This window comes from Arctopsyche grandis, chromosome 6 (assembly GCF_051622035.1).
Source record: "Arctopsyche grandis isolate Sample6627 chromosome 6, ASM5162203v2, whole genome shotgun sequence".
Classification (NCBI taxonomy): domain Eukaryota; kingdom Metazoa; phylum Arthropoda; class Insecta; order Trichoptera; family Hydropsychidae; genus Arctopsyche; species Arctopsyche grandis.
Genome location: NC_135360.1, coordinates 3,500,061 through 3,527,054, shown reverse-complemented (window position 1 = coordinate 3,527,054; position 26,994 = coordinate 3,500,061). Strand labels below are relative to the sequence as shown.

At 34.0% G+C, this 26,994-nt stretch overlaps 1 protein-coding gene across 2 annotated transcripts in view; it reads left to right on the top strand.

Annotated features, from left to right (window-relative positions):
* axed (BTB/POZ domain-containing protein axundead) overlaps nucleotides 1-26,879 on the top strand; it is a 32,676-nt gene extending 5,797 nt beyond the window's left edge. Inside the window, exons 1-3 of one of the 2 annotated variants that reach the window (XM_077433416.1) lie at nucleotides 1,672-1,805; nucleotides 24,384-24,800; nucleotides 25,401-26,879. In XM_077433416.1, coding sequence (XP_077289542.1) covers nucleotides 24,532-24,800; nucleotides 25,401-26,358 — 1,227 coding nt within the window. In that variant the 5' untranslated portion in view covers nucleotides 1,672-1,805; nucleotides 24,384-24,531 and the 3' untranslated portion in view covers nucleotides 26,359-26,879. Of the gene's footprint in view, nucleotides 1-1,671; nucleotides 1,806-24,383; nucleotides 24,801-25,400 lie in introns of those variants that run through there. The other variant, XM_077433417.1, reaches the window with a different exon arrangement.
* Nucleotides 26,880-26,994: the final 115 nt, after the last annotated feature.

Below are 26,994 nucleotides of genomic sequence, written 5' to 3'. Positions count from 1 at the left end.
AATGGTTGTAAATGCATTGTTAAAGGTTTGCCGAACAATGTATAGTACTGTGACTATCCTACCTCTAGTCATAACTTGCAGGATATCTGCTGATAGGTACGAACAGACCTTTATATGTATCTTTTGATAAGTTCCTTGCAAAAGTGCCGCATATGGCTCGCAGGCCGCAAGTCTACTATAATTGGTTTGAATAATCGATTCAATATTTGTGTCAGCATTCCGTCTATAACGAGATTACCCTCAAAACTGAATAGCAAACACGTAATCCCATTACTTTCCTGCTAAAATGATCGTATATACAAATGTATGTAAGTACTTACATATAGTGTGCACTATACAAGTCACAGTGAAATTATATAATATTTCAAGTGAAAATATATTTTCACTGACTTTTCAGGGTTGGTTTTATTAATTTAAGATTAGATTGTTAGGGTTGGTATTATTTAAGGGTTAAGATTGGTTAAGGTTAAGTAAGGATTGACCCTATTTATTTAATATTGGGTTGTTAGGGTTAAATTTATAGAGTTAAACGTTGTAAATTCATTGTTTGATACATTTTCACTGCTTGAATTGGTGAAGATGAAGATATATTTTCATTAGTGAAAATATATTTTCACTTGGAATATGCTTTCACTGTAACATATACTCGTACATGCATCGTGAGTAATCTGCTAAATAATAAGAAGCGATATTATTTATCAGCTCGATGTAGTTAAACGCTTGCTTAGCGTTTAGATTTTTGTGTGTTTAAGCTTTAAGAGGGCTGGACACCAGCGCCTTGTCCATACAAACGTATTACACTTCTCCCTTACTCAATTATGGCACCAGAGAAATTATTTTTTAATATGCTATGGATATCCACCATTGGGATGCCTCTATCGTTTTATCTTTTTGATTAGTTATTTTTTATAGGAGCTAGGAGCCGCCAAACATCTATAAAATCACCTCTTTTTTACACCCACGAAAAGAGTCCAGCGTGCTTATTTAACTGTCGATTTAAAAAAAAAATACGCGCATAGTTGCACAGAAAATATCTTTCTCATACCGATGATGATTTTTTTTTTAAAAATTGGTCCAGTTTTGGAGGAGAAAAAAGGAGAATACGAAACCTCGATTTTGTCGATTTAAAATACGTGTTATCTGGTCGAAACGCAACTGCCGCATTCACTCAATATATATATATATATATATATTGATGTACATATATTGTCGCATTCACTCAATATATACATTCAATATATATATCGAAGAAAGGAACGGCAACAAAATTAAGGTTTCGGGTGTACAGCCCGAAGTTCATCTGTCAATCTAATGTCAAATTCGCATTTGACAAATTTAATTTTAATCCCACAAAATATTCTCAGAAATAAAAACAAAGTATTTATCTCTTGATATGTCTTTTGTGTGGTATGTCGTAGCGTCTCTAGCTACCAACATAGCGTGATGTGTATGACTTAAATCTACCCCCAATGGAGGCATTCGAACTTGAATGTCTGAATTATTTCAGGATTACTCACACGGGTGTGGTGTTGACACGTGTTCTCCAGGCAAAAATCAATATGGCTGCGGTATGACATTGCGATTTTTGAATCTTGCTTGTTTATCTGACGTACGAAATGTTTTCGCTGCCGGTGAATCAGTGCCAGATATACGCGCCGAGGTTCTGGCACCAATCCAAGAGTTTCAGCAAATCGGAACACTTCAGCATTCAACGTGCAGTAATCTCTCTTACTTCACGGTCACAATCAGCTGCTGCTGGAGTAATTGCTCGTGTTACAGATCGAGCAGCTAAGCTGAAGAAGGACGTAAGTGACGCATGCTCGAGCTAAGGAAGCATTTTCAAGCCAGCAGAAGTTTCAAGTGCTAGATCGAAATATGTACATATGTATGTCAGTTGTTCTACGATAAGTGAAATTTTATGTGGACGTCTAAATGACCTGATCTTCATCAATGCTGTTTTGCGATCATTATAGGTTCGCGGGCTTCCGATCCATAGGTTGAGAGTTTGAGACCCTTGAGAAGTTGAGGTTGCGAAAGGTTTTCTAGTGGGTGGGTCACCAACTATTAAAGCTAAAAAAATCTTTTACTTACATACCTATGAATGTTTGTTTGTTTATCGGCTATGCAAATCTGCAGCTTCTAGCTTAGAACTACCACTTTTGGTAAATTACCTAATTGTAAAACCATTGGTATTGTATTGGCTTTGTAAAACCATTCTTGATTAGACATTTTATTTACAGAACGATTCTTCGGCATGTATGTACATAAGTTGTTTTATGAAACATTGAGGTCCACAAAAGCAAAAAGACTGAATTGAATGTCCAGAATGATATCGATTGGCTATAGAGCATATTTTTCTAATATTGATTAAAAAAAAACGGTTGTACAAATGAAATAAATTGACCTTTAAAAACAAGTACGATAAAAACAACCCCACATGCTTACAAAGTTATTTTTCTTTCCCGTCGCTTTCTTCATGTCTGAGGGTCATGACTTTCGTGTCTTCTAATTTCCATAATGCAACTCGTCATGATCCTCCAGCCCTCTCGACACCCACAGCTCGCAGTATTTCGACAACCGTTTTCACAATGAAAGCTCTGACCTGGTCACTCTATCTTGTTGGGGATCGTCCTCTTCCTCTGTTTCCCTTAACGCGTCCCAGAACCAACTTTTTCCAAGCTGTCTTGGTCTCGCCTCGCGATGTGTCCAAAGAACTGGAGGATACGATTAAGGCATATGGAAGATAAAAGCACTCAATTTTCGTAACCACTCGCCGTAACGCTTACGTAAGCCAAAACTTTTTTTAAAAAGGCTTGTAAAATCGGATGAGAGTGAGAGGACATTAAAGACAGGATATTGATTGTTCGCCAAAGAGGCAACGGCATGCAAATCTACGGTTTCAGTTTAGAAATACCTAATTTGGTACAATAACTATGATAATACACATCTATGTATGTACAACTTTGACCGTTTTTTCAAAAAGTTCATGGGCCTGAAAAACCCCGATAGGCGTTGTATTTTGAGCATGTACAAAGTAAACAATAATACTACCCGCTAAGCCTTTCCAGGTAGCAATAATAGCAAAATACTGCTGAGTATTTTAGATTGTGGCTTGGAATTTAGAATGTGAGCACTACATTTTAACAACAATTAAGAAAATGGAACTAGTTTTGGAAAAATATATTCAGTAATAGACTTTTGTTTAATTTATAGGTTGTGGCTATTTGCAGGTACTATATCTGCAAATCTAATTTGGATTATATTTTTTACTCTACGTCACTTAACGAGATCGAACTACATTTTAAAAGGTTTAAAAAAAATCAAAATTTTAACAGTAAACACGCTGAGAGTGACAATTCACGCGCATGCGCAGAAGGCTTTGCGCCTGTCGCAGATTTAGTACCTGCAAATAGCCAATAATTCCCAGATATAGTACCTGCAAATAGCCACAACCTATTTTATATTGTTGCAAGATATCTTAGAGAGTCTAAACACACCTTTACAAAACTCGAAATCCTCGGTATAAAATATTTAGGGTAGTGATTTAGGGTTTGTTTGGATTAGTTACAATTTTTATACCTGCTTTTTTTTTAATTTCTAAATAATTCTAGTTGGTAATGTTGGCGAAATTTTCAGCGTGGCGGGCTTTCAACAGAAAATACATCAGCACTTGAAGGGTTAAGAAGTTAACACTCGCAGGGATGTTTTGTATTTGTAGCTTGTTCTTATTTATCGGAACAGGCTGCAGTTGCAAGACATTCCCTTCTGTGTTTTTTTACTACTTATTAAATTATTTTTGTATTTTATTACTCTTTTTGCTTTATCTATGTACGTAGTAACAATAGATGAAGTTTTGTGATCATGCGAAAATTCGAACTCGAGATTTTGACTGATTCGAACTCAGAATCGATTACTGATCCCGTTTTCATGATATAGAAAAAATGTGTGTTTGTCTGTGTATTTTGGGGATTTTTTGAACACCGTTAGTCCTATCAAACCGAAACTCAATATCGGTTACTGAAATTCTTATCGACACGACGTAAATTTTTTTCAAATTTTTAAGTTGACCGGAAATGGTACCTCCCCTTATAGGTGTCCGCTTTTTTTAAAGTTTTTGAAATCAATTATCTCTCAAACTGCTAACTTAATCGGATTAAATCTTTTTTATATCTAATAGAAATAATAATTTTATATGTAATAGAAATAATATATTTTTTAAATATTTTTATCTGATCCGGAAGTAGTACTTTTACTCTAGAGAATCGAGGCTTTTTATGTTTTTCTCAGAAACATTTTGCTTTATTGAACTGAAATTTCATATCTAGAAGTTTAAGCGTAATACCAAGTTACATATGTATGTATAAAATTTGGTAAGCATTCCTCAACCGGAAGTGGCAGTTTACTCTTGTTCGATTTTTCTTCCACTATTTTTTTATGATTGTGTTTAAATGTTGTTTTTTTTATCTTTTCTTTTTTTGTAATTTTTTTTTAATCCTATTTTTTGCTTTTGCTTTTTGTTCTATCTATTTATTTTTTGGTTTTCTCCCTCTTTTGTTTTATTATCTAGGCCATTGTGGCGCATTGGGTTCTTCCTGTAATGCCACAATGGTCCAAAACTTTTAAATAAATTATCATAAACACTTCAATTAAAGTTAGGTTAGGTTAGTTAGCGAACGCTACTCAAGTATCCTTCTAAACAAAATTTTCTTCAATCGCATTTCATACTACGTATGTCTATGTACTGTAGCAAACCACACCTCGAATCGCAGTTCCGGTTTTTATTGATCGTAGACAAGTGTATTTGTTCATCTGTCGTCCATATTTGTATACAAAACGTACCAAGTCTAGTGCAAGGTCGCCATTTTCACGTGTCCGAGAATGTTGATTGTTAATTGGCGTTCACCTTGGTCTCGTCTTCGCATGCACTTCCTTTAGCGTGTTCACACCTGGCAGATATAATATAGATGTGTATCGCCATTTGCACATTGGCCCAGTTCAGATTTTATGGTTCAAAATTTACGTACGAACAGCCCGGAGTCGGATTCAGGGACGTCCCCTTCAGGCCGTGACCCATATCTTCGTTTCTGGAACGTGACCCATATAATACATATATATACACATATACTGTTTAACACAGAATTATTATACTATATAAGTATGAACGTGCCTGCAAGTGGATATTTTCACTTTCAGGTAGTTTCAGTTTTACTGGCAGTCGCCCGAGTACATATGTTCATATGGGTGAAGATTAATTGGTAATTGGACTATTCGTCACATTGGGGTGGTCACAAAGACAATTTTTGCCATGAAAATCGCGAATACACAATATTTGGCACTCAAGTTCTCGTTACTATGATAGTTATCGTTAGTATGATGGACTTTTCGGCTGCCAGATGTTCCGTTATAGAGATTTTAGTGACTTTGTGACGAGTAATTTGTGACCAGTAATCACCGAACCGATTAATTATATCATCAATGCGGTGATTGGATTATCATTATTAGGGGTGTTTGATTATTTCAAATTCACATTTTTATGTGCGGTTTTATCATCATCATTTACAGCCACTCACCTTCCATTACAGGATGATGGACTCCAAAATATTATCCCACTTGTGGTCTTCCTTATGTCATTTTACACTATATGTATTTATGCATATCCTCTGTCTTGCTCCTCTGGTCATAGCTTCATTCTCGTATTTTGCTCTCTATTTCTCCTTATTACCCTGAACATGCAACTTTCAATACTTCTCTTTTGGGCTGGAAAAACTAATTTTCTTCTTCCAACTCAGCGTCGCTTATTATTATTATTACAAGCCTCTTCTATCTTCAGTATTCAGTATTTTTTCCTACAAACTTTGGATCGTTTTGAAACTTTGCCATTTTGTGCGCTTTGGTCAACGATGGACATTTTAATCGTTTCTGATAGTTCGATGGTGAAAAATAATCGTAATATACAAGTTTAAAATTGACCATCTTGACGTCTCATGGCAAGTTGTCGTGTTTATCTGCCTTTCTGCCACCCTATCGTTTTGTCAGACTTTAATTGTTTAATCACCTATAACTTTTTCACAATATATCCTATATAATTTGCATTATTATCAGTGTTTTAGTGCACACAATTTCATTAGTCTCTGGATCTCTTCTTTGTTATTCATTTAATTGTGTAATGTCTAATCAATGCGCCTTCCTGACCAATTACAAACATCGATAAACAATTTTTACAGAGCTTCATAGAGACATCTATGGACAAATTTGGCAAAAATATTTGGCGAGAGATAGGAAAAGCTGCCAATTTGTTGGAACCGTTTCAATGAAATCCGATAAAAGTCTGATAGAACCTGGAGTCACATATCCACGGGGCCACAGAATAAACCCATGACCACTTAGTTGAAAGTATTACACGCTAAACACTGAGCTATGTTGCTGGTTAATATTTAGGTATTTATGTATGTATGTACACAAGTTTGGGTATGTTCTACATCCCATGCAACTGACAGTTCGTGTCGGAAAGTCCTGTAGGAAAGATGTTTCTGTCAATAAAGAATGTCACAAACTGATTTAAGTCTATTTCGTCATCCCAATTTGAATTCTACATTTGTTTTAATTTTGCCAGAATCATAACGAACCTATTGATACATGTACATATGTACTTATAATTCATATAACAAGTTGGGTTTCAAGCGAGGGAAAACAAAAATACATGATCAAGTACATAAATCTTACATATACAAAATCATGGTAATTGTAATACTCCGCACATTGGGATCGCCCAAAAGACAATTTTTGCGATGAAAATCGCGGATACGGAATATTTGGCACTCGAGTTCTCGTTAGTATTATGGAATTTTCGGCTGCCAGCTCTTCCGTTATAGAGATTTTAGTGACTTTTGGGTGAGCGCTTTGTGTGCAATAATCACCGAACCCAAAATCATATCAGATCGACTCATGCTTTTTCAATGGAGAGCTCAACTTTAGGGCGCGATCACACAGCGAGGGATGCGGTATGCTGTACGTGGGATATATTTTTTAAATAGTTTTAACCTTTCCCTTACGGTGCCAAAAACATCCGCGCGCTCCGATGATATTTATTTTGTACACATAAATTGACGTAATTCGTAATTATATTACGGAGGAATACAAAAATTCTGAACCTCGTATCTATTACATTTCATATCGATATTCCCATTATTAGAGTCGAGTTGTAGTAAATACATATCACAGGGGAGGAAAGGTTAAACAAACAAAAAAAAATATTTCGTATACGTGGTATCGTGACGTATATAAATGGGATCGTCTATTCATTGGAGCGGTCTCGTTGAAATTCTATAGAATTGTTTATACTAACTTGACGGTGATATATACCAATTCGACCCTTCGGATGGAGCTTGACATTCTTCACGTGCAACAATGCACATATGTTACCAAAAAAACTCCATTGTTATCTAAAAACGGAATACTTTTCCGTTTCTACTTATCTAGTATAATATGGGATACATCGTTATCGATCACTGTCAAGCTCCGTCCGAAGGGTCGAATTGGTATATATCACCGTCAAGTTATCCTTATCGGCAGTACCAACTTTTCACGGAATTGAAACAGTGGAACTTTATTTTGTATATCTCAGAAGTTTGAAAAACTACGAGCTGTTTAAAGTTTGAGAAGCGTTGATCTAATCAAAAGTATGTACGTATGTATCTAAAGATAAAACTGTCTCGTTGACTAAAGAGAAATGAAACGCATGAATTAGCGCGAACAAAGCGAAGAAAAGTGGAGGAGTGTCATTGGAAGAAATATGTAGTTATTTTCGTTTGATTTTCAAATGTGTGGTTATTTTATACCCAATGTGCTTAATTAAATTTCGAAACAACAGGCGCAAAATTATTTTAATTGCCCAATAATGATCAGACCTTGAATATTTGTGTGCATACTATTATTATAGAATAAAATTATAAATACGTATATTTTGGTGTATTCCGAATGAAATTTCATCGCACATGGCCGATTTGTGCAGATTGAAGCAACGCAGACCAAAGGAAAATGTGTGGTTTTATTCTAAAAAGGTCATCTGTGTCATATTGTGCAGTAGCTAGAAAAATTGGGCCCGCATGCAAATGTTAGCAAAAAAACCCCCTTTTTTATTTTTTAAATTAAATTGATAATTAACTCACATAATTACAAACCTCCTTTACGTTTCACACGGTCTTCGTTTAAGACGTCATTTTTTATATCTCTTATCTCTTATTTAAATGTTCTTTTTGCACGCCTTCGAAGTCGCAAATTTTGCAATTACATCTTACAAAGACATTTTAGAAGCTTCTTCATGTTCAATCTATAATGTAGCTAATTCACTGAGCCTGCGTTGACTCATCGAATTTCTTTTATAGTCTTTTACTAATTTGAAAAAAAAAACTATGATTTATTTATTTATTTTATTCTAAACAGACCATTGTGGTATAACAGGAATTCCTAAAGCGCCACAATGGTCAGAAAATATAACACAAAAAAAACAAAATAACAATTAAACATAAATTAATACATAACGAAAATAATATACTCATCAATTATACATAAAAAAAATACATTTGAACATAAACATAAATACATCCATACATAAACATAAAAAATAGCATTTAATAATAACAGATAAAGTAAAAATATCAAATAAAAAAAATATAGCATAAGGAATGCCTTTCACCTACAGGCAGTTTCAATAAATATGTAAGAAACAACTACAAATACAAAACATCCCTGTAAGGCCCAAATGGAAGAGAGTTAATCAAAATTTCACTCATAAATCACAATCAATCATGAAAACAATGATGAGCGCAGACTACCAGATAAATGGGTTAGAGTAATTTCCGACAATTTACGCTCACTAAGGTGGAAAATATCACATTCAGTCTCGGCAGCAACGATTGCATTACGAAGTCGAATAGCTCTTGGAATAGGAGCCATTCGAAAAAGAACTGTGCGGGCAGGAGGTACAGCCAGCAAATGATGATGTCTACCACGCTACATGATTAATTACGTTATCGAATATTTCATTTAAAATGAAATAACTATCCGAAAATTTCGAACAATATCAAATACGAGAACGTGATTCAAAATACAAAATACAAAAATGAAACGAAAATATTTTATTAACCACTAGTTGCACCCGGTATGCGTTGCAATGCCACAATAACGCATAAAATTCCCGTTCCCATTTTTCGGAAAAACGCAGCGAACACACTTGAAATTTGAAATTTGTTTGTTTATTTTACCTAACAACGCAGGTCGCGATGTGAATACATTTGAAATTATTGCGTTGCAATGACACCCATTCCCGTTTTTCTCGTTTCCGCTCCCGTTTTTGGGCAATTTTTTTTCACGGTGATCTTTCCGGACATGCATACAACAAATCCTGATCGGTTAATCATCCTCGTAATCGGTTGATTGGTTTAGGAGCCTATACAAGACAGACAGACAAATATACATTCAATTTTATATATATATATATATATATATATATATATATATATATATATATATATATATATATATATATATATATATATATATATATATATATATATATATATATATATATATATATATATATATATATATATATATATATATATATATATATATATATATATATATATATATATATATATATATATATATATATATATATATATATTAAATTTAAAAAAAATAATATATATATACATACATATATATTATATAAAATAATATATATATATATATATATATATATATATATATATATATATATATATATATATATATATATATATATATACATGTATGTACATATATATATATATATTATTTTATATAATATATATGTATGTATATATATATTATTTTTTTAAAATTTAATATCGGGTTTATAGATCATTGCAGACAATTATTATTGCTATACCATAACGGAATACTATGAAATGTTGTGAGAAGGAGTACGAAATCGTGAAAATTCGACACGCAATTTGGAGTATAAACTTTTAACTAGTGCTTCCATTAGTCTTATGAATAATTTTAAGAAAATATTTACGACTTTTATTTTAAAAATGTGTAATATTTTAATTTTAAATCCTTTTGGGCTCCTAAATCTGAAAGACCCGCATGCACCGCATGCCCATGCAGCATAGTTGTTACGCGCCTGATCTTGTGTTTATCTTTGTACAAGCACTGCATCGAAACGCAGGATAATCTTTTTTTGATTATAATTATTTAGTGTTAGATTGCTTATTATTATTGTTTTATCCAGATTGAAAAGAAGTTGTTAAATGAAAAGAGGAAAATGTACAGAATTTGTAGTCGTGTATACATTGTCCATTTATGTCTGTGAGGGATATTTTAACTCTCGAAAGTTTGGTATATGACCTTTTAAAACCAAACTAATAGAAGTGAAGTGTGCACGAAGTTATCCAATGCGAGGGGAAATTAATTGGAACTCATTGAAAGGATATATCCTACCAGCAGAAATCCAAAAGAGAGTTTACTTCTACTTTGCTACCCGTATGCAATTATTTTGCCAATGTTCAAAACTCAAGATCTATACATATGTACATACATACATATATGAACTAAATGAAGTGAACTACTCTTATTTTCTTTAATTTTGTTTTTATTTTTATATGATAAGAGATATTTATGGACAAATTTGCAGCATTTTTGTACGCATTAGCGAAATTCGAGATGCCGAAAGCTCCAAAATTTGCGAGAAATGGGTAAAGGTTGCCAATTTGTTGGAACCATTGATGTATAATACACTAGATGGGCCCAGACGTGTTATTTTGGTCGGAGATCTTGTCTTCACTAACTGAGGGGTGCGGGGGGTTTAACTACCGGGGAAGTTGGGTTTTTTTCCCTACGACGCAGTGGTACCTACCTATGTACCTACTAAGAGAAACTGTGCATGCGCCATGTATTTTGAATGCGCCAAAAGGGAGACAAGTATAACACGTGAGGGCGGATCTAGTATATTCTAGATCTATGGTTGGAATCATTTCAATGAAAATCAGATAAATTGGCAAACTCTGATAGGAAACGATCGACCTGGAGTCACAAACCATGGTCTGGCTAGCAGCAACCAGTGGGACTCGAACCCGTGACCACTATGTTCGATAGCATATAAACATAAACCATTGGTCCATGCTGATGGTTAATAATTATTACATCTGAAATCTGTGATGGACGAACTGAATTAATTCTGCAAATTGAAGAATTCGGCGTAACATATGCTGAGCCACCTTATCTACTAGGCACGGTTCTATTTTTTTTATTTTTGATTAATTTGATTTTTTGATTAATCAAAAAAAAAAAAAATAGAACCATACCTATGGTAGATATAAATAGCATAATAAAAAATAGTTTCTCTAGTGCCATAATTGACGGGCTGAAAACCAGACTGGTACAAGTTACATTTAAAAAAAAAAGCTGGTTTAAGTGCTAAAATAATAGCATTTCATATACGCTATTATTTTAGCACTTGACCCAGATTTTTTTTAAATGTCACTTGTACCAGTCTGGTTTTCAGCCTGTCAATTGAGGAAGGGAGAAGTCTAATACGTTTGTATGGACAAGGCGCTGGGGCCCAGCCCTCTTAACACGTTTAACCCGGCGTGTACCACCGGTGGCCACGCGGATAGTGCTATAGCAGACTATAATTTTACGGTTCCACTTCATTGAGCACCCCAACACTAAAATTCCTATAAAATTCTAAAGATTTAGGGACAACTCATTATATAAAGTGATTTAATGCCGTCACACGTAATTGGGTGCCGATACGCCTGACAGTGCCGCCACATGGGCAAATGTATGAAATCATGCGCCGGGCTGAATGTGTTAATGAACGAACGTTTGGACAATTGGTTGTTTTAGGAATAAAATCTTGGACTTCCACTTTGACTTGTAATGAACCCAGAACTTATTAAATGCTACCGACTTGTTATAATACTAGAAACCAGGTGCACGCATTCGTGCACTTGATAGAAAGTAAACACCTTTTATAAAACTTCATACATACATGACGGTGTAACGTACGTACATACAAACATACGAAAAATCATCAGTATGACCAAGTAAGCGCTTTATATATGCATAGATATTTTTCGATATGCACGCGCTCTATGGCGTCATAATAGCGTTTGTGCTCGTACATACATAATTGTGTTGCTCTTAATTCCAAGTTAATCATCCAAGTTAATCGTATTTTTTCGACCGATTAGTCAGTTTATTTATCTTCCGAAATGTTTATTCAACTTGTGTTCATCTTATCTCTAAACGCTATCCCGTTTTATACTATCCTGTCATTTTTGTGACGTACATATGTAGCGTCACGTCCTCGTGTATGTAATAACTGTCACTTTAAATCAACATTCCTTATTTCCGAATATTATCCAGGCCGTTTAAAAATAAAAATAAAAATAAAATAAGTCGTTTTGGTGGATTGGCATAATATGTAATATATATTTATATGTAATATCTGGTTGACTAAGCATCCAAAAATTTTATAATAATTCATTTGTTTTTAAATTAATTAATATTCCACACTCATGTATTTGAATTGTTTTTTTTTCTTTTGTTTGAATATGATACAGATTTTTCATTCCACATTGACCCTTTTTAATTTCAAATTGACCCATTTTCTTTACAATGTCAATTTGAAATGAAAAAGTTTTAACTTGAAATGAAAAAGGGTCCACTTGAAATGAATTAAGGTCAATTTGAATTGCAAAAGGGTCAATTTGGTATGAAAAACCTATAGTAAGGATAATTTGATTTCATAAAAATCGAACTAAATTCAACCCAGTCATGGCACTGTGGTTAAAATAAATGTTGAAAAAGTTAAATGGATAAATACACAAATATTGCTCAATTATGACATGTATGTATGTACAACGTGATTTATGATATTCTAAATAAAAAAGTTAAGAACTAATTTTGTCCGGGTGAGGTACGTATAAAATAGGTCTACTGACCACTCTAAAAATATTCGTAGTAATGGAAATGCCATAGCTGAAAAATTATTGATTTTCTGCTAAGCATAATACATTTTCTTCATTCAGATACATACATACAATTTTAACAACAAAAATCATACATAGGTTATTATTTACAACGAAAATTCGTAATACATAAAACACAAATTTATGGATCAATACTAAAATTTGGCGTCATGGTTGATGCCAACACATTCCCAATATCAGCCACAGTTCCGGTTTATATTTAGCTGCCACGTATTGATCCAGTGTGCAAAATTAATAAAAACGCGCATAAAGCTAACATGCGAGAATTAGACATCACTTTTAAATAAACGTATTACATACTTCAGGAGATGATTTAATTGTTACTCGGCATTGTGTTTGTTTATATGTCAAAACTGGTGTCAACGTGTTCGTTTTAATGTTTCACCATAGTGTGGGTCATAATCCGGTAACGCAATCTAAACATATTTTTAAAATAAGCTTTGACCTCATAACAATCGACCATAACTCCAGACTGTATGTAAGTCTCTGTGTTATGTCAATATTACGGTCGTCATGGTGTTTTTGACACATTCCATTTTTTCTTACACTCTTACGAGTGGTTCAGTTTTAAAACATACAATGTCATGTCAGAATGACCGATAGAAAGAGCGAGTGTGAAATTCAACAATTGGCAACCATATTGGCTATCCATCTTCAAATAAAACAAGTAAACTTATTCAATATAGGGTCTTGACTGAGCTCTTTTGGGAGAGGCTACCTTCTGTTGCTACCGACATTGTTGGTACTACCAGTATTTTGTAATGGTTGTGGCTATTTGCAGGTACTATATCTGCGAATTATTGGCTATTTGCAGGTACTATATCTGCGACAGGCGCAAAGCCTTCTGCGCATGCGCGTTAACTGTCACTGTCAGCGTGTTTACTGTTAAAATTTTGTTTTAAACCTCTTAAAATTTTGTTCGATCTCGTAAAGTGACGCAGAGTAAAAGATATAATCCAAATTAGTTAATCTTATTAATTGTTAGAAAATTATTATCATATACAACGTATAATACCTACATACAAGTACAAGCCGCGAACTAGCTAAATGAAATAAATCTATTATAATAACGTGCGAAATTGATTTGCCTCATGTATAATGAACGATTGATCATAAACAAGTCTAGCATACATTAAATGTAAGAAATTATAATCAGATTATAAGTTCACGCGCATGCGCAGAAGGCTTTGCGTCTGTCGCAGATATAGTACCTGCAAATAGCCAATAATTCGCAGATATAGTACCTGCAAATAGCCAATAATTCGCAGATATAGTACCTGCAAATAGCCAATAATTCGCAGATATAGTACCTGCAAATAGCCACAACCTTTTGTAATTTAAGCTCACCATGCCAACTCATTCTTGGTCATCTGCGAAGAATTGGCTCAATCTACCCTTTTTTGAGTCTTTTTTTCAAGCATCCTGAAAACCAGCTCAACTAAAATCCCTCAATATACAAGATTTGTGAATCCGTTACTAGGTACTTAATGGTTTCAGTAAGTACCTTGTATTTAGCTAACTGCACCTCGGTTAATACACAGTTTTGGTTATAAAGACATATTTTCTTAATTTACCTTACCACAATTGTGTTTTAATTCTAACACCTTTTATTGTCGGTTCTGTCAAACGAACTCTTCTTGTTTTGGGACGTGCTCCCAATTGAATGCTTTTCACATATTAAACTCTTGTCTTCCGACTACTTACCTGGTACCTACTTTGGAGATAGTGTTGTTAGCTTAAGTAAGTTAGTAGATGGTTACCTGACAACTCGTTTACAGATTTTCCGTAAACCGAGGATGCGCTCCAGGCATTACGTATACGGCCATCTCTTTCTCACCCCGTCTGTTCACCAAGATCTCGTTTACTATGCCATTACGTATGCAGCCATCTCTTTCACAGACCGTCTGTTGTCGGTGAACAGACGGTCTGTGAAAGAGATGGCTGCATACGTAATGGCATAGTAAACGATATCTTAGTGATCAGACGGGGTGAGAAAGAGATGGCCGTATACGTAATGCCTGGAGCGCATCCTCGGTTTACGGAAAATCTGTGAACGAGTTGTCGTGTCACCCTTAAGTGAGTTAGTAGATCTAGCGTCGCCCAAAACTCAAAATTAAAAACAACTTATCTCTGTTGCTTGAACTCTGAAACTTTCTGTTAGGATCCAGAATTTACGTCCATAGGTCAGTGCCGACCATTTTTATTTTCTGACTGAACTACTCCCTATTTATTTCAATACTTCTCCTGCTGCTGATAATCACCCATCCACGACATTAATCTGTCTCGTATCAGCTGAAAATTCATGGTTTTTATTAGTTTATCCCTTTATAACGAGTCGCAAATGTTGTGACAGCTTTCACGGAACTTTGTTGATACATAATTTGCGTGTTGGTCAACGGGTGAATTGACATTTAACCCGGACGAACACTTTGACCTGTGACCCACTCAATTTACACCATTGTCAATTCCCCGTTCCTGTCGCTTTTCTCGAACGAGAATCATGCAGTTCTCGTCGGCCTACTGTTCAAAATGAACATTGGTCAAGGTTCATCAATAAATTTAGCATGTTTCAGGTTCTAGCCTAGCAGGGCTATTTTTTTAAATTCTATAAAGTTGCTGGCCATTTATTAGAAAAAAGTGACCCGATATTGCGGGTGAATATAAAAATAAAAATCTACAGTCCAAGTCAAAGTGCAGTAAGATCCAGTTGGTCCGGATCGCTCCTAGATAAATATTCAAACAAAAATAAAATTTTTAATAGGTCTCATCGTCATTTTCAGAATGTGCACCTACCAAAAAGGACAAATTGTTTACTACTAGTTCACCTTATACAATTAAATAATAGTATAAATAATATATTTAAGTTAAATAATATATTTAAATAACAGCCCTGATGCTATTATTTAAACCAGTCCCAAATATGTATGTGTACCCCTAGCCTGGATCGCCCCTAAAAAATGTGCGTGCCTGCGTGAGGTATTATACCAAATTTCGTGGTTCCAATTTTTAAACTGTAATTTATTTTTAAAAATAATGAAATGTAAAATTTTTTAAATATATATTTATATACAAAGATATATAAATATATAGATATATATTTATATACAAAGATATATAAATATATAAATATATATTTATATACAAAGAAGTGAAGATGTGTCTAAATGAAGTAAATGCTCCAGTTCTTCAAATATTCTGTATTAATTTTTTAAATGTGCTATTTTTATTACAACCGTGTGGTTTTTGAGGGTCTACCTCACGGGACCGAAAGTGACACGCCCGAAAACGCAAATATCGGAAGGCAAAGATCGAAAATCGAAAGATCTTAAGTCGAAAGATAAAAAAAGGGTCTCTGCCCCCGTCGTACATACTCACTGAATTTGCGCGAGCAGGATACAACGGGAACAAGAGCAACAGGCTTTTCCTCCCGTATTCTGCGCGCGCACATTAAACAAGGCTGTATGACAAAAATAGAGATAATTTCACCGCATGCCACTCATATATATTATATATACATAGTACCGTTTACCATGCACCCTTTTTTTTGATCTTTCGACTTGAGATCTTTCGATTTTTGATCTTTGTCTTCCGATATTTGCGTTTTCGGGCGTTTCACTTTCGGTCCCGGGTTTTTGAGCCGTTTATTAACTACTGACCTTGAGAGAATATATGTACATAATTAGCCAGCAGCATGGCTCGATGGTTGCGTTGATAATAAGCACCGAGGGGTCGACGGGTTCGATCCCGTGAGCTGACCGCGATTGAAAATAATTTACTCCGAGTATAATAAGAGTAAAGTCAGGCTTGGGTGTTTGTGACTCCAAGTTCCATCACCCCCTGTTCTAGCGAAAAGTTCCATCGATCGAAAAACAATTACAATGACCTGTGTAATCGTCGCGGTGTGACGTCATCGATCATGCTGATCATGACTGTTGATTTTTATGCTATTTTTAAGAAATTTAACATAAGTTAAATAACGATTAGGTGAGCAAACGAGGTCGTGGTCCCGTTCTCGCGAATGCACCCACCCAAGGCTGTCGATATATTCAATTTTACGGTCGGTTACTGCTTGACCACGCAGCGCACTCGCAATTATGCTTAATTAATTCCGTTTTCGTACAATATTGAACATTTTCCTGTGTTTTCTCGTTTTACCACCGCCGATTTATGCTTCTGATTCATCGCACCGTACTTCCTCGATGGTTCAACGGTTTAGATACATACATAAAATTGGATGCTTCTTCCTTCGACGCACCACAATAACGACCTTTATGTCTAATTTTGATAACACGTATCGATATTGGGATGCGTCTTATCTCCCTTGGCCTCCAATTCATGTCTAACCCTCTCCACTCATAGATGTACAACAAGGCTCCCCAAAGATGGATTGGTACAACTCGGATGACACTCCCGATTCAACATTTTATTTATTGAAATAAAATGGCATTTTTGTTCTATTTTAAGTAGGGTTTCCAACAGGTATCTTTTCAAGAGAACATGTCCACTTTTTTTGACACAATTCTATTGTTCTCTCTCCTTTGTCAAATATGTTAAAAATGTTTTCTTTTTTTATTTAGGCGACTTTTAAATATTTCGCAATGATTAAATAAGCATTTACGATTTTTTTGTAATAAAATAAGCATTAATTTAATTTCGAGCGTTCGAATTGCCTGATTGTAAGGTTTATTAAAAAATTAACGAGCGCGTTATTTAAATATCTATTAAAGGGGTCTACGTGATTTGACAGAATGTTAAATTACAGAAAACGCAAATATCGGAAGGCAAAGATCGAAAATCGAAAGATCTTAAGTCGAAAGATCAAAAAAAAATGGTGCATGGTAAACGGTATATACTCACGTACATACTCACTTAATTTGCGCGAGCAGGATACAACAGGAACAAGAGGAACATGCTTTTTCTCCCGTATTCTGCGCGCGCACATTAACACAATAAATTGCTTAAAACAATTTTGATAGGACGATTCATCATCAACCAGCGATTTAAATTTACTTCATACTTTCAAAATAACATTTGATTATACTTTGACGATATAGTAAGATTTAAATACACAATTTTAAACAGTTTCCGAATATAAAATCTATTCGTAATCTCGACACATCCATGTATATAGAAATATAGGATAGGGGCCCCCTCCCTAAAATCCCGATTTTCGCATGATCACAAAACTTTATCTATTGTTATTACGTACATACGTATGTATGGATGTACATATGTACATAGATAAAGTGAAAAGACAGTCGGTAGAAATTAATTTAATTGATAGTTTTTTAGTGACTCAGTTTGATGATCGATTTTTGTTGACCATGTGAAGATTTGTGGAAAAAAATTTTCACCTGCGGCGCTTTTTTCTCTTTTTTCATAATATTTTTTTATAATTATTTTATTAAAAATAAGCTTATTTTTTTCATATTTTATAACTCAATAAGGTGTATGCAAAGAATATTTTCCATTTTTATTCCGATATAAAAAAGATTTTTTGAAAAAAAAAAACAATTTGACCAATCTTTGCCTGCGCCCTCCAAGAAACAGCTGAAATGACGTCCCTGATTGTTTTCTACCGAAAGTAAAAGCCGCTTTTATGCCGCATTTTTTTTATGATGCATTCTATTTACCTAGGACAAGGGTTAAAAAGAAATATACAATGTAATTTATGGATCTATTTTGCTTTTGCCATTTTTCTTGTACTTAAATTTGTTTACTCCCATTTTTGAAAATTTTTTTTTTACCCTTGATTTTTAGTGTGATGGAAAGAAGAAAATTTTGTTATATGGGGGGGGGGGGGACACAATTTTTTTTAACCCTGGGTGGGCCCCCTTTGACTCCTGGCATGCACTAATTTCAGTCCCAGTCCGCCACTGCTTGCACCTGCAGCCTGTTCCGATAAATAAGAACAAGCTACAAATACAAAACATCCCTGCGAGGCCCAAATGTAAAATTCCCCTCATACATCACATTCAAATTAGGAAAATAATGATGAGCGCAGATTACCAGAAAAATATGTAAAAATAATATCCAATAATCTACGCTTTTTATTGATTACTTTTAATGTATGGTTAATTTAATTTATAATTCACGCCAAAATGTTTTGTAAAAAAAAGTTTCTGAACGTATTACATTTTTCTAATGGTAAAGTAAAAGTGAATGAACCAACAAATATGTAATGACATTTCAAGAATTAGTAAAAAAAAATTATTAATTTTACACTAAGTATATACATATGTATGTACATATTATTTTCTGTCCATAATTTTTGGAGGTTTGAGTTTTTACTAAATTAAGCTGACATTAAGTGATCCGTGGAATTTAAAATTATGAACAGTGGACCTGTGAGGTTTGAAAGGAGGCGACCGCTTTTCTAAAAATTTTGAACTACATACCTAGTTCTTAATGTCGAGTGATTATTGTGATTTTTCAATAAAATTAAATATTTTTGAGAAATTTCCTCTTTCTTTACTTTCCAGTTGGCAAACCTAATTCGACCTATTTTTTTAGAAATAAAATTCATTAAAATTATTTTAATTTTGACCGGTCTCAATGTTTAATTTAATTTCTTAAAAATCCGAGAGAAAAGGGTTGATTTGAATTGTTAGCTGAAACTTAATTCTACTCTAAAAGCCCTTAAAGCACATATGGCTTAGTTCATATCATGTTTTTTTTAGAATACAAATACAAATATTGTTCAAATAAGCAGTTGTAATCTTTGATATCAAAGGAAAGGAGATTGTGATAGGATTTCAAACTTCCATTACCTGCCACTTAGGCATCGGATTCTACTGAAACCTTTGGCACATTGAGATGTTCTACTTCTTTCTACCCTGGGTCAAGATCGTCCCACATATATTATTACAAAATAAGTACATATGTACAAGCCGAGGAATGGTTCTGCAGATCCAGGAGTTCACCTGGAAACGGTGGCTAGATTCAGGAATTGGTTTTCTTCTTCTATGAGCTTGAGGGAGTACTTGTGCATAGCACTGAAGTCCCTTTTCAGGAGATTCAAGATGCTCCTCCCCTTTTCTTAGATTCAAGATAATCTTTAGTCTCCCCTTTAGATTTACAATCAAGTTCATCTTCAGATACCTCTTGACACTGAATTAAAAAAAAAACGCACGATGGTGCCATTCTTTTGTCCATAATAACATTCACCGGTACATCTGTAACTGTGGCAATGTCTATACACTTGTACAGGCACGTGTACAATCATTTATATGAGTCATAGCGGTCAAATCGTATTTGTAAAGGTACCCCAAGGATGACTATCACTTTTTTTCGGACACACAATAATAATAAATAATCAATCCCGTTTACATTAAGTAATGGAAAACGAGTAGTCAAGTGCCTAATAAAGTGCACGTGTGCGTGACAACGTTTGTTGTGACCCAAAATTGTATTCTCTCTCAAGTTTTGAATTTAAAAATCGCTTTAACGCATTAACAACGCTCGTAAATGATACGCTACGTGAAAGAATTGCGTTTAAAATCATTACGAAGCTCAATCCAATGGAACCAGTTCGTAACTTTTTGACATCAGTAATATCGTAATTTATTTATTTCAATCTTGCCATAGTGACATTACAGAGTGGGTTTGGTGCAAACGATCGACAAGCGCCAGACAGACTGAACCACAGATTAACTGGGTGGCTGCTTTAAACGCAATGCTCGATTTCACGAATGATAGATTGCACATCAGATGACGAGTAACCTTTCGATGTGCACAGATGCAATTATTAAAATTGAGTTGGATCTTTCTGGTGAGTTTAATAAGGCAAAATTCGGAAATAAAGTATCAGAAGCACAGTACGTATACAGGGTAGGTGTATGTCGGGACTTCGGGTAGATTTCGCTTAGTGTAAGTGCGAGCAGTGCGCACGCATAAGGTACACGTGTCGTTAATCTGTGCTTCAGTCTGTCTGGCGCTTGTCGATCGTTTGCACCGCATCGTACAGAGTACATAGTTCCAAGTCTTCACTATTGCTAATGTAAACATAAGAGTATATAAAAAAGGACGGGATGTTTGTATATTTGTATGCGGCAAATGCATCGACAAGTGTGGAGATTCCAAAAAAACTATTTTTTTTTTTAGATTTAATTAATTTATAATATCGATTTCGATTCTGATTCCAATTTCAGTTCCGGTTCCCAAATGTGCGACGAATTTTCGTGCGACAGGAGACCCGCGTGCGCGATTTTCGTAGCGGCGGTTATCCTGGTAGCGATTCACATTTGGGATGTAACCCGTTTACCATATTATATATATACATATATGTATATAAAATTGTCGTCGTAATCGTATTAATAACTGAAGTTGGAACTGAAATAGGAGTCGGGTTCGATCCCGTGCTAATGTTTAATACTGCTGGTCAAACTTGACTGTTTGTCGATCATTTCTTATCAGAGTTTGCCAATTTATCCGATTTTTATTGTTAAAACGGTTTCTCAAATTGGCAAAAATCATCCTACCAGCTGTCACAAATATCTGAATTTGATTTATGTACAATATTTATTTATTTATTTATTTGGAAAATTTACAGTTTATTAAGTTAAATAGATTGATAGTAAAAAAAATATAATTATGTTAAGTAAACCATTAATAATTTTCACATATAGGTAAAAAAAAAGAAAAGCTCAAACATTTAAAATAAGAAACAAAAATGATAATAGAGTAAGATAGTTAAAGAAAACAAAAAAAGAAAAAAAATAGAAATAACAGTATAATAAAAATATCAAAATGATAAGAATAATAATATGATAAAAATTATGAAATAATAAAAAAAATATAATATATAACAAAAAACAAAAAGACAAAATAAATACATCAAAATAAAAATTCATAATCACAATCGTAAATTTTCATTAAAAATGAAACGTATTAATAGAGTAGGAAAATAAAGCACATGGAAATAAGGAACATGGAAAGTACACAGAATAAAATATAGCAATGTAATAAAAATAAGATAAATTGTAAAACGTAAATAGAATTGGCAATTGATGAGTACGTAGTGATAGACGTGTAGATATCCAGAAGCATAAATATCAGCAGTTATGTGTATATGAATATAAATATACACATACATACTTGCATCCATAGAAGCGATACGGAATTACCGAGCAAACCATCACTCGTGATACCAATTGAGTTAAAATAAAATTAATAAAGCGAATTATATAGTTTTTTGGCAAGTATTTGTTCATAATATAATAATAAACAATGATTTAGATGACAATTGACGATAGAATTGAAAATAAAGTGCGTTTAGAAATATAAGAAAGAACCAATAATTAATAATGAAAACAAAAACCATAATATATGGGCAGAATTGATAGAGTGCGTAAAGATAGACGTATAAGCCTACATGCGTAGGTAAGCATAGACATATGTATACAAATGAACATGCATCAATAATTATAAACAAAGATATAGAACTATTGTTCAAATAATAATCATTGATGGTAGTAAATGAATCTGAACATATATTAACAAAGTGAAATATGGAATTAACCAGTTTATATTCTTTAACAATAATGTTAATATTAAGACAATATTCAATAATAGAAGTGAAACTATAGTTATAAATAGAGCAAAAAGTATGGAAGAAATTACAGTAAAAAATGTAATTGCATGTACAAGTATATGTAATTATAAATGAAGATATAGAATCAATTATCAAACAACAATTATTGATGATAGCAATTGAATTGAAATAAGTATTAGTAAAATAAAATATGGAATTAGTTAGTGTATATTCTTTGATAATAATATTTATATTCAAATAATTATTATTAATAAAAGTGAAAATATAGTAAAAAATATGGTGGAAAATACAGTAAAAAATAAAGTAAGAAATGTAGATATAAAATATAGAGAAGAGAATAACGGGATCGGTAAATATAATTATCAATATGTAAAAGTTTATGTACAAGTCTAAATCCATATAATATGTCTCAATGGACTAATCAATTAATTAATTAATTATTAATTTCGTGTTCCTCAGCCTATCGAAATACAGCAATTTATGAAATAAAAAAGCTGCAATGTTTGTAATTAATTGCCTAGAAAGGCGCATTGGAGTCTGTCTACCTGTTAGGCCTTCCTGGTATATATCTACATATGTAAAAAATAAAAAAAATAATAACTATGAACAATGATTTACGATTACTGTTAGATATTAGCCTTTTGCCCGCGGCAATAAATATAGCGAACCTTTTTCGCGAATTTGGCAATCGAGTTTTCGACCTTAAATACAGATTTTAATATTTACTCAAGTAACCAGATGTGTTAATTAACACGTAAAGTATTATTTTAAACAATAAAATACATAATATATCTCGTAGTTTTGGCTTAATTGTCAAATAATCATTCTTCGTACAATTGAGACGTATAGTCGCCATTGTTCAACAGACGTGACGTCACATAAACGAGGTTTTAGTATGGTTCCACAAAAAACTAATTTTGACTGGTATATATTCATTTTAAGCAAATTGAATAGATGGCATTCAACTCTCAGTAATATATTCAACCAATTTTGAACCTTAAAACAGTTTAAATAGGCGCATATAAGGCTCAAAATCCCGTGCAAAGTTCAGAAATTCTATGGAAGACAGCCGCGCTACAGACTTGTCGCCCAAAGCTTCCATAGAAAAAGGCCGCGGGCAAACGGTTAGATATTATACTTACTATACAATATCCATTAATTTTTCATCTGTTTATTCTGAAGTATTCAATATGTATTTCCATCTCGTCAACCCTCATCTAATCTGTTTATACGTACAAATTAGGCTACAGCCTATTATTTGCACGTATAAACAGATTAATTATAAGAAGATATGTCATGCGAAACTGCCACTTGATGCAAATCGAAGCTTTTAAGTTGGATTATTATTATAATCGCCGTTGCAATAGAATCCGATTCGGCTATAATGGCTCATTGTTTTCACAAGCTGCAATAAACTTGATCAAATACGTATTAATTTTATAATCCCCAGAACGAGCTTATCTGATGGCGACTGAAAAAGCCTCCTCAGAGCAAACATTTACTCAAAACGCATTATCGTGCATATTAACGATTCAAATAGTAGATCTTTAAACATTGTTAGCACTATTTCAGTAAGTGCTATTTGAAAGCAATCGGTGTTCTCTCAAGTTAAGCGACGCTTTGTTTGCTCCGGTAACACGTTTGCTTCTTCCGAACAAGATAAACACTCTTACGCATCCAATTATTAAGCCGTCGCTAAAATCCAAAGTGGAATATGCATTGTTTCGACAATTTAATTGCACAATTGCATGAAGATATGAACTAAACGTTGTTTGTTTTAATCTTTCCAGGTGAGGATGAATCCGTCGGGCCGCCGCTGACTGAACAACTAGCACAATTAATTAATAAAAAATATACACATTAGAAAATTCAAATGATACATGTAATCTCTAGACTGTGTTTTGATTTAATATAAAGAAGAAAAAATAACCAAATCAAATGTGTAATGAATGCAATATGACCGTTGTCACCGAGCCACAGAATGCAATATCCGGTGAGGAAGCTGAATTGTATGACAGCGAGCAGGGCAGTGATGTCACGTTCGTTGCTGGGCTGGACAGTGACACTTGGAGGTTTCCAGGGCACAGGGCGGTGCTGGCTGCGGCCAATCAGGTCTTCAGGGCGATGCTGTGTGGGCCACTGTCCAACGGAGAGGATGTTATCTACGTCAGAGACGTGGATAAGCGTGCCTTCGGACAGTTGATGAGGTTTTTTTTTTAATATGTAATAACTAGTTGGATGTGTTTTGTTTGTATTTACGCTATTGATATGGAATCTTATTCATTTTTGCTAAATTGAAACTTGTAGACAAATAAATATTCAACTCAATGTGGATTTACAACATTTAGTTAACTTTAAATAGACGAGTACAACATAAAGTTGTTGTTTTTGTATATAGCTTGAACGTTTCTTATATGTGTAGAATTACTTTAGAAAGTCAAATGATTTTTAGTTTAATAAATATACATACATATATACGTTTATAATTTATCATATTTCTATTTAATCTATACTTTCTATTGATCAACACTTTTAAAATAATTGAAGACTATTTTTTCATTGAAATTAAATTGTTTTCAAATTCTTAACAATTAGTATAGATGCCTCTGCATGTCCTAACAAATGAAAATCTAAAGAAAAAACTGGATATGAAATCGTCGGTGAATTAAGAGTATGTAGTAACTTTAATTGTGAGTTTATTTCATCAACACTGGTATTACCTTCTTGTTCATACATATGTAGTTTCTCTTTTGTATTTTGATAAGAGAATAATATTTCTTCACTCATATTTTATTTTCAAATTACAGATACTTATATGGACAGCCAGCTTCATTACCTTCGGTAGCGACGGCTCGAGCTACACTAGAAGCTGCCCACAAATATATATGCCCAGGCCTAGTCAGAGAGTGTGTGAGCTACCTGGACCTGAACTTGAGCTCGACGACAGTCCTTGAAATCTTCCAAGACTTGCGTTTCTTCTGTAGTCGCGTCCCACCACCTGGAGTACCGACGGCACCACCATTGTACGCAATAGACAACTCGTACAACGAGTCCCGGGCCGAAGAAACCATGACTGAAACTTGCGACTCACTCCTTCACAACTGTCTCATCTTCATCGACGACAATGCCGACGAAGTCCTGCAGCAGGAGCGCATCGAAGAGTTGAGCTACGACGACATGTCCATAATAGCTCAACGGGACAGTATCTATGTGACCAGTGAAATGGAACTCTTCCACGCGTTGAGTCGATGGTGTAAGAGCGAATGTAAGCGAAATAAGAAAGAGTTGACTTCTGCGAATAGAAGACAAGTTTTGGGACAGCTCAGTTATACGGTACGGTATTTGTTGATGACAGAGAATGAATTCACGGCCGGACCGCAAGCCAGCGAATTGCTAGATCTCACCGAGTGCAGGATGATTTTAGCTCGTATGCGGAACGATAAGGCGATTAAGTTCTCGTTGGAGCAGGAGATGATGCTGCAGAGGTTCTCCACGCCGCGCATGATAAACTTTCAAATGCAACCGGTGCCGCTGAGCGAACGTTCCGAGAAGAAGAGGCTAGTTTTGAAAGATTTAGAGAATACTGAAACGATAGAGTCCAATAAGAAGAAGAAGAAGAAGAAGAAGTCTAAAAAGAAGAGTCTGTGCTGTGTGAAGCAACAGGTGGATAAAGTCGATGGTAAATTAGACGAGAAGAAAAGTGAATGTAGTTGTTCTTGTTTCGGCGAAAGTTTGCTAAGAGCTTTCGTGTGCATTTTCGACTGATAAACTATTTAAACGAATATTATTATTTTTTTTATTATATGTATTCGCTATACTAATATGAATAGTCCTTTTTTAGGCTCGGAGCAATGTATTATATTAAAAATTTCAATGATACAGTCCATTATGAAACGTATGAGAATTTATAAATGTATTTGTTAAATAGTTATATTATTTTTCCAGGACTAAAACCACATATGTTGATCCTAAAAACTGTTTTTAGTCTGTTTTGTATTACCATGCAGTTATTGTCTTACTGTATCCGTACAATAAGTATCTTTCTAAACTTCTTGTCTGTAAAATTGGACTTGGATATATGTAAGTTGTTAGCGTGTGGCGAACGCCATTTTCGATTCAAAGTCTGGAATGATAATGCAGAGCCATTTCAGTTTTCATCTTGAAAACTGGTTATACATATACATGTTATATTATTGATTAAATCATTCTCGTACATTCCAAGCTGTATATGTATATTTTGCTCCGTTCTTATGTGGGATTCGCTTTAGGGTATATATGTACTATACAAGAAATGAATAAATCGAAAACGTTTACATAAGTAAAATATATTGCAGTGCAATCAAAAATAGTAGTGAAAATTTTAGTCTACTCTTGAGCTTACGGCTTAAAAAAAATTTGAAT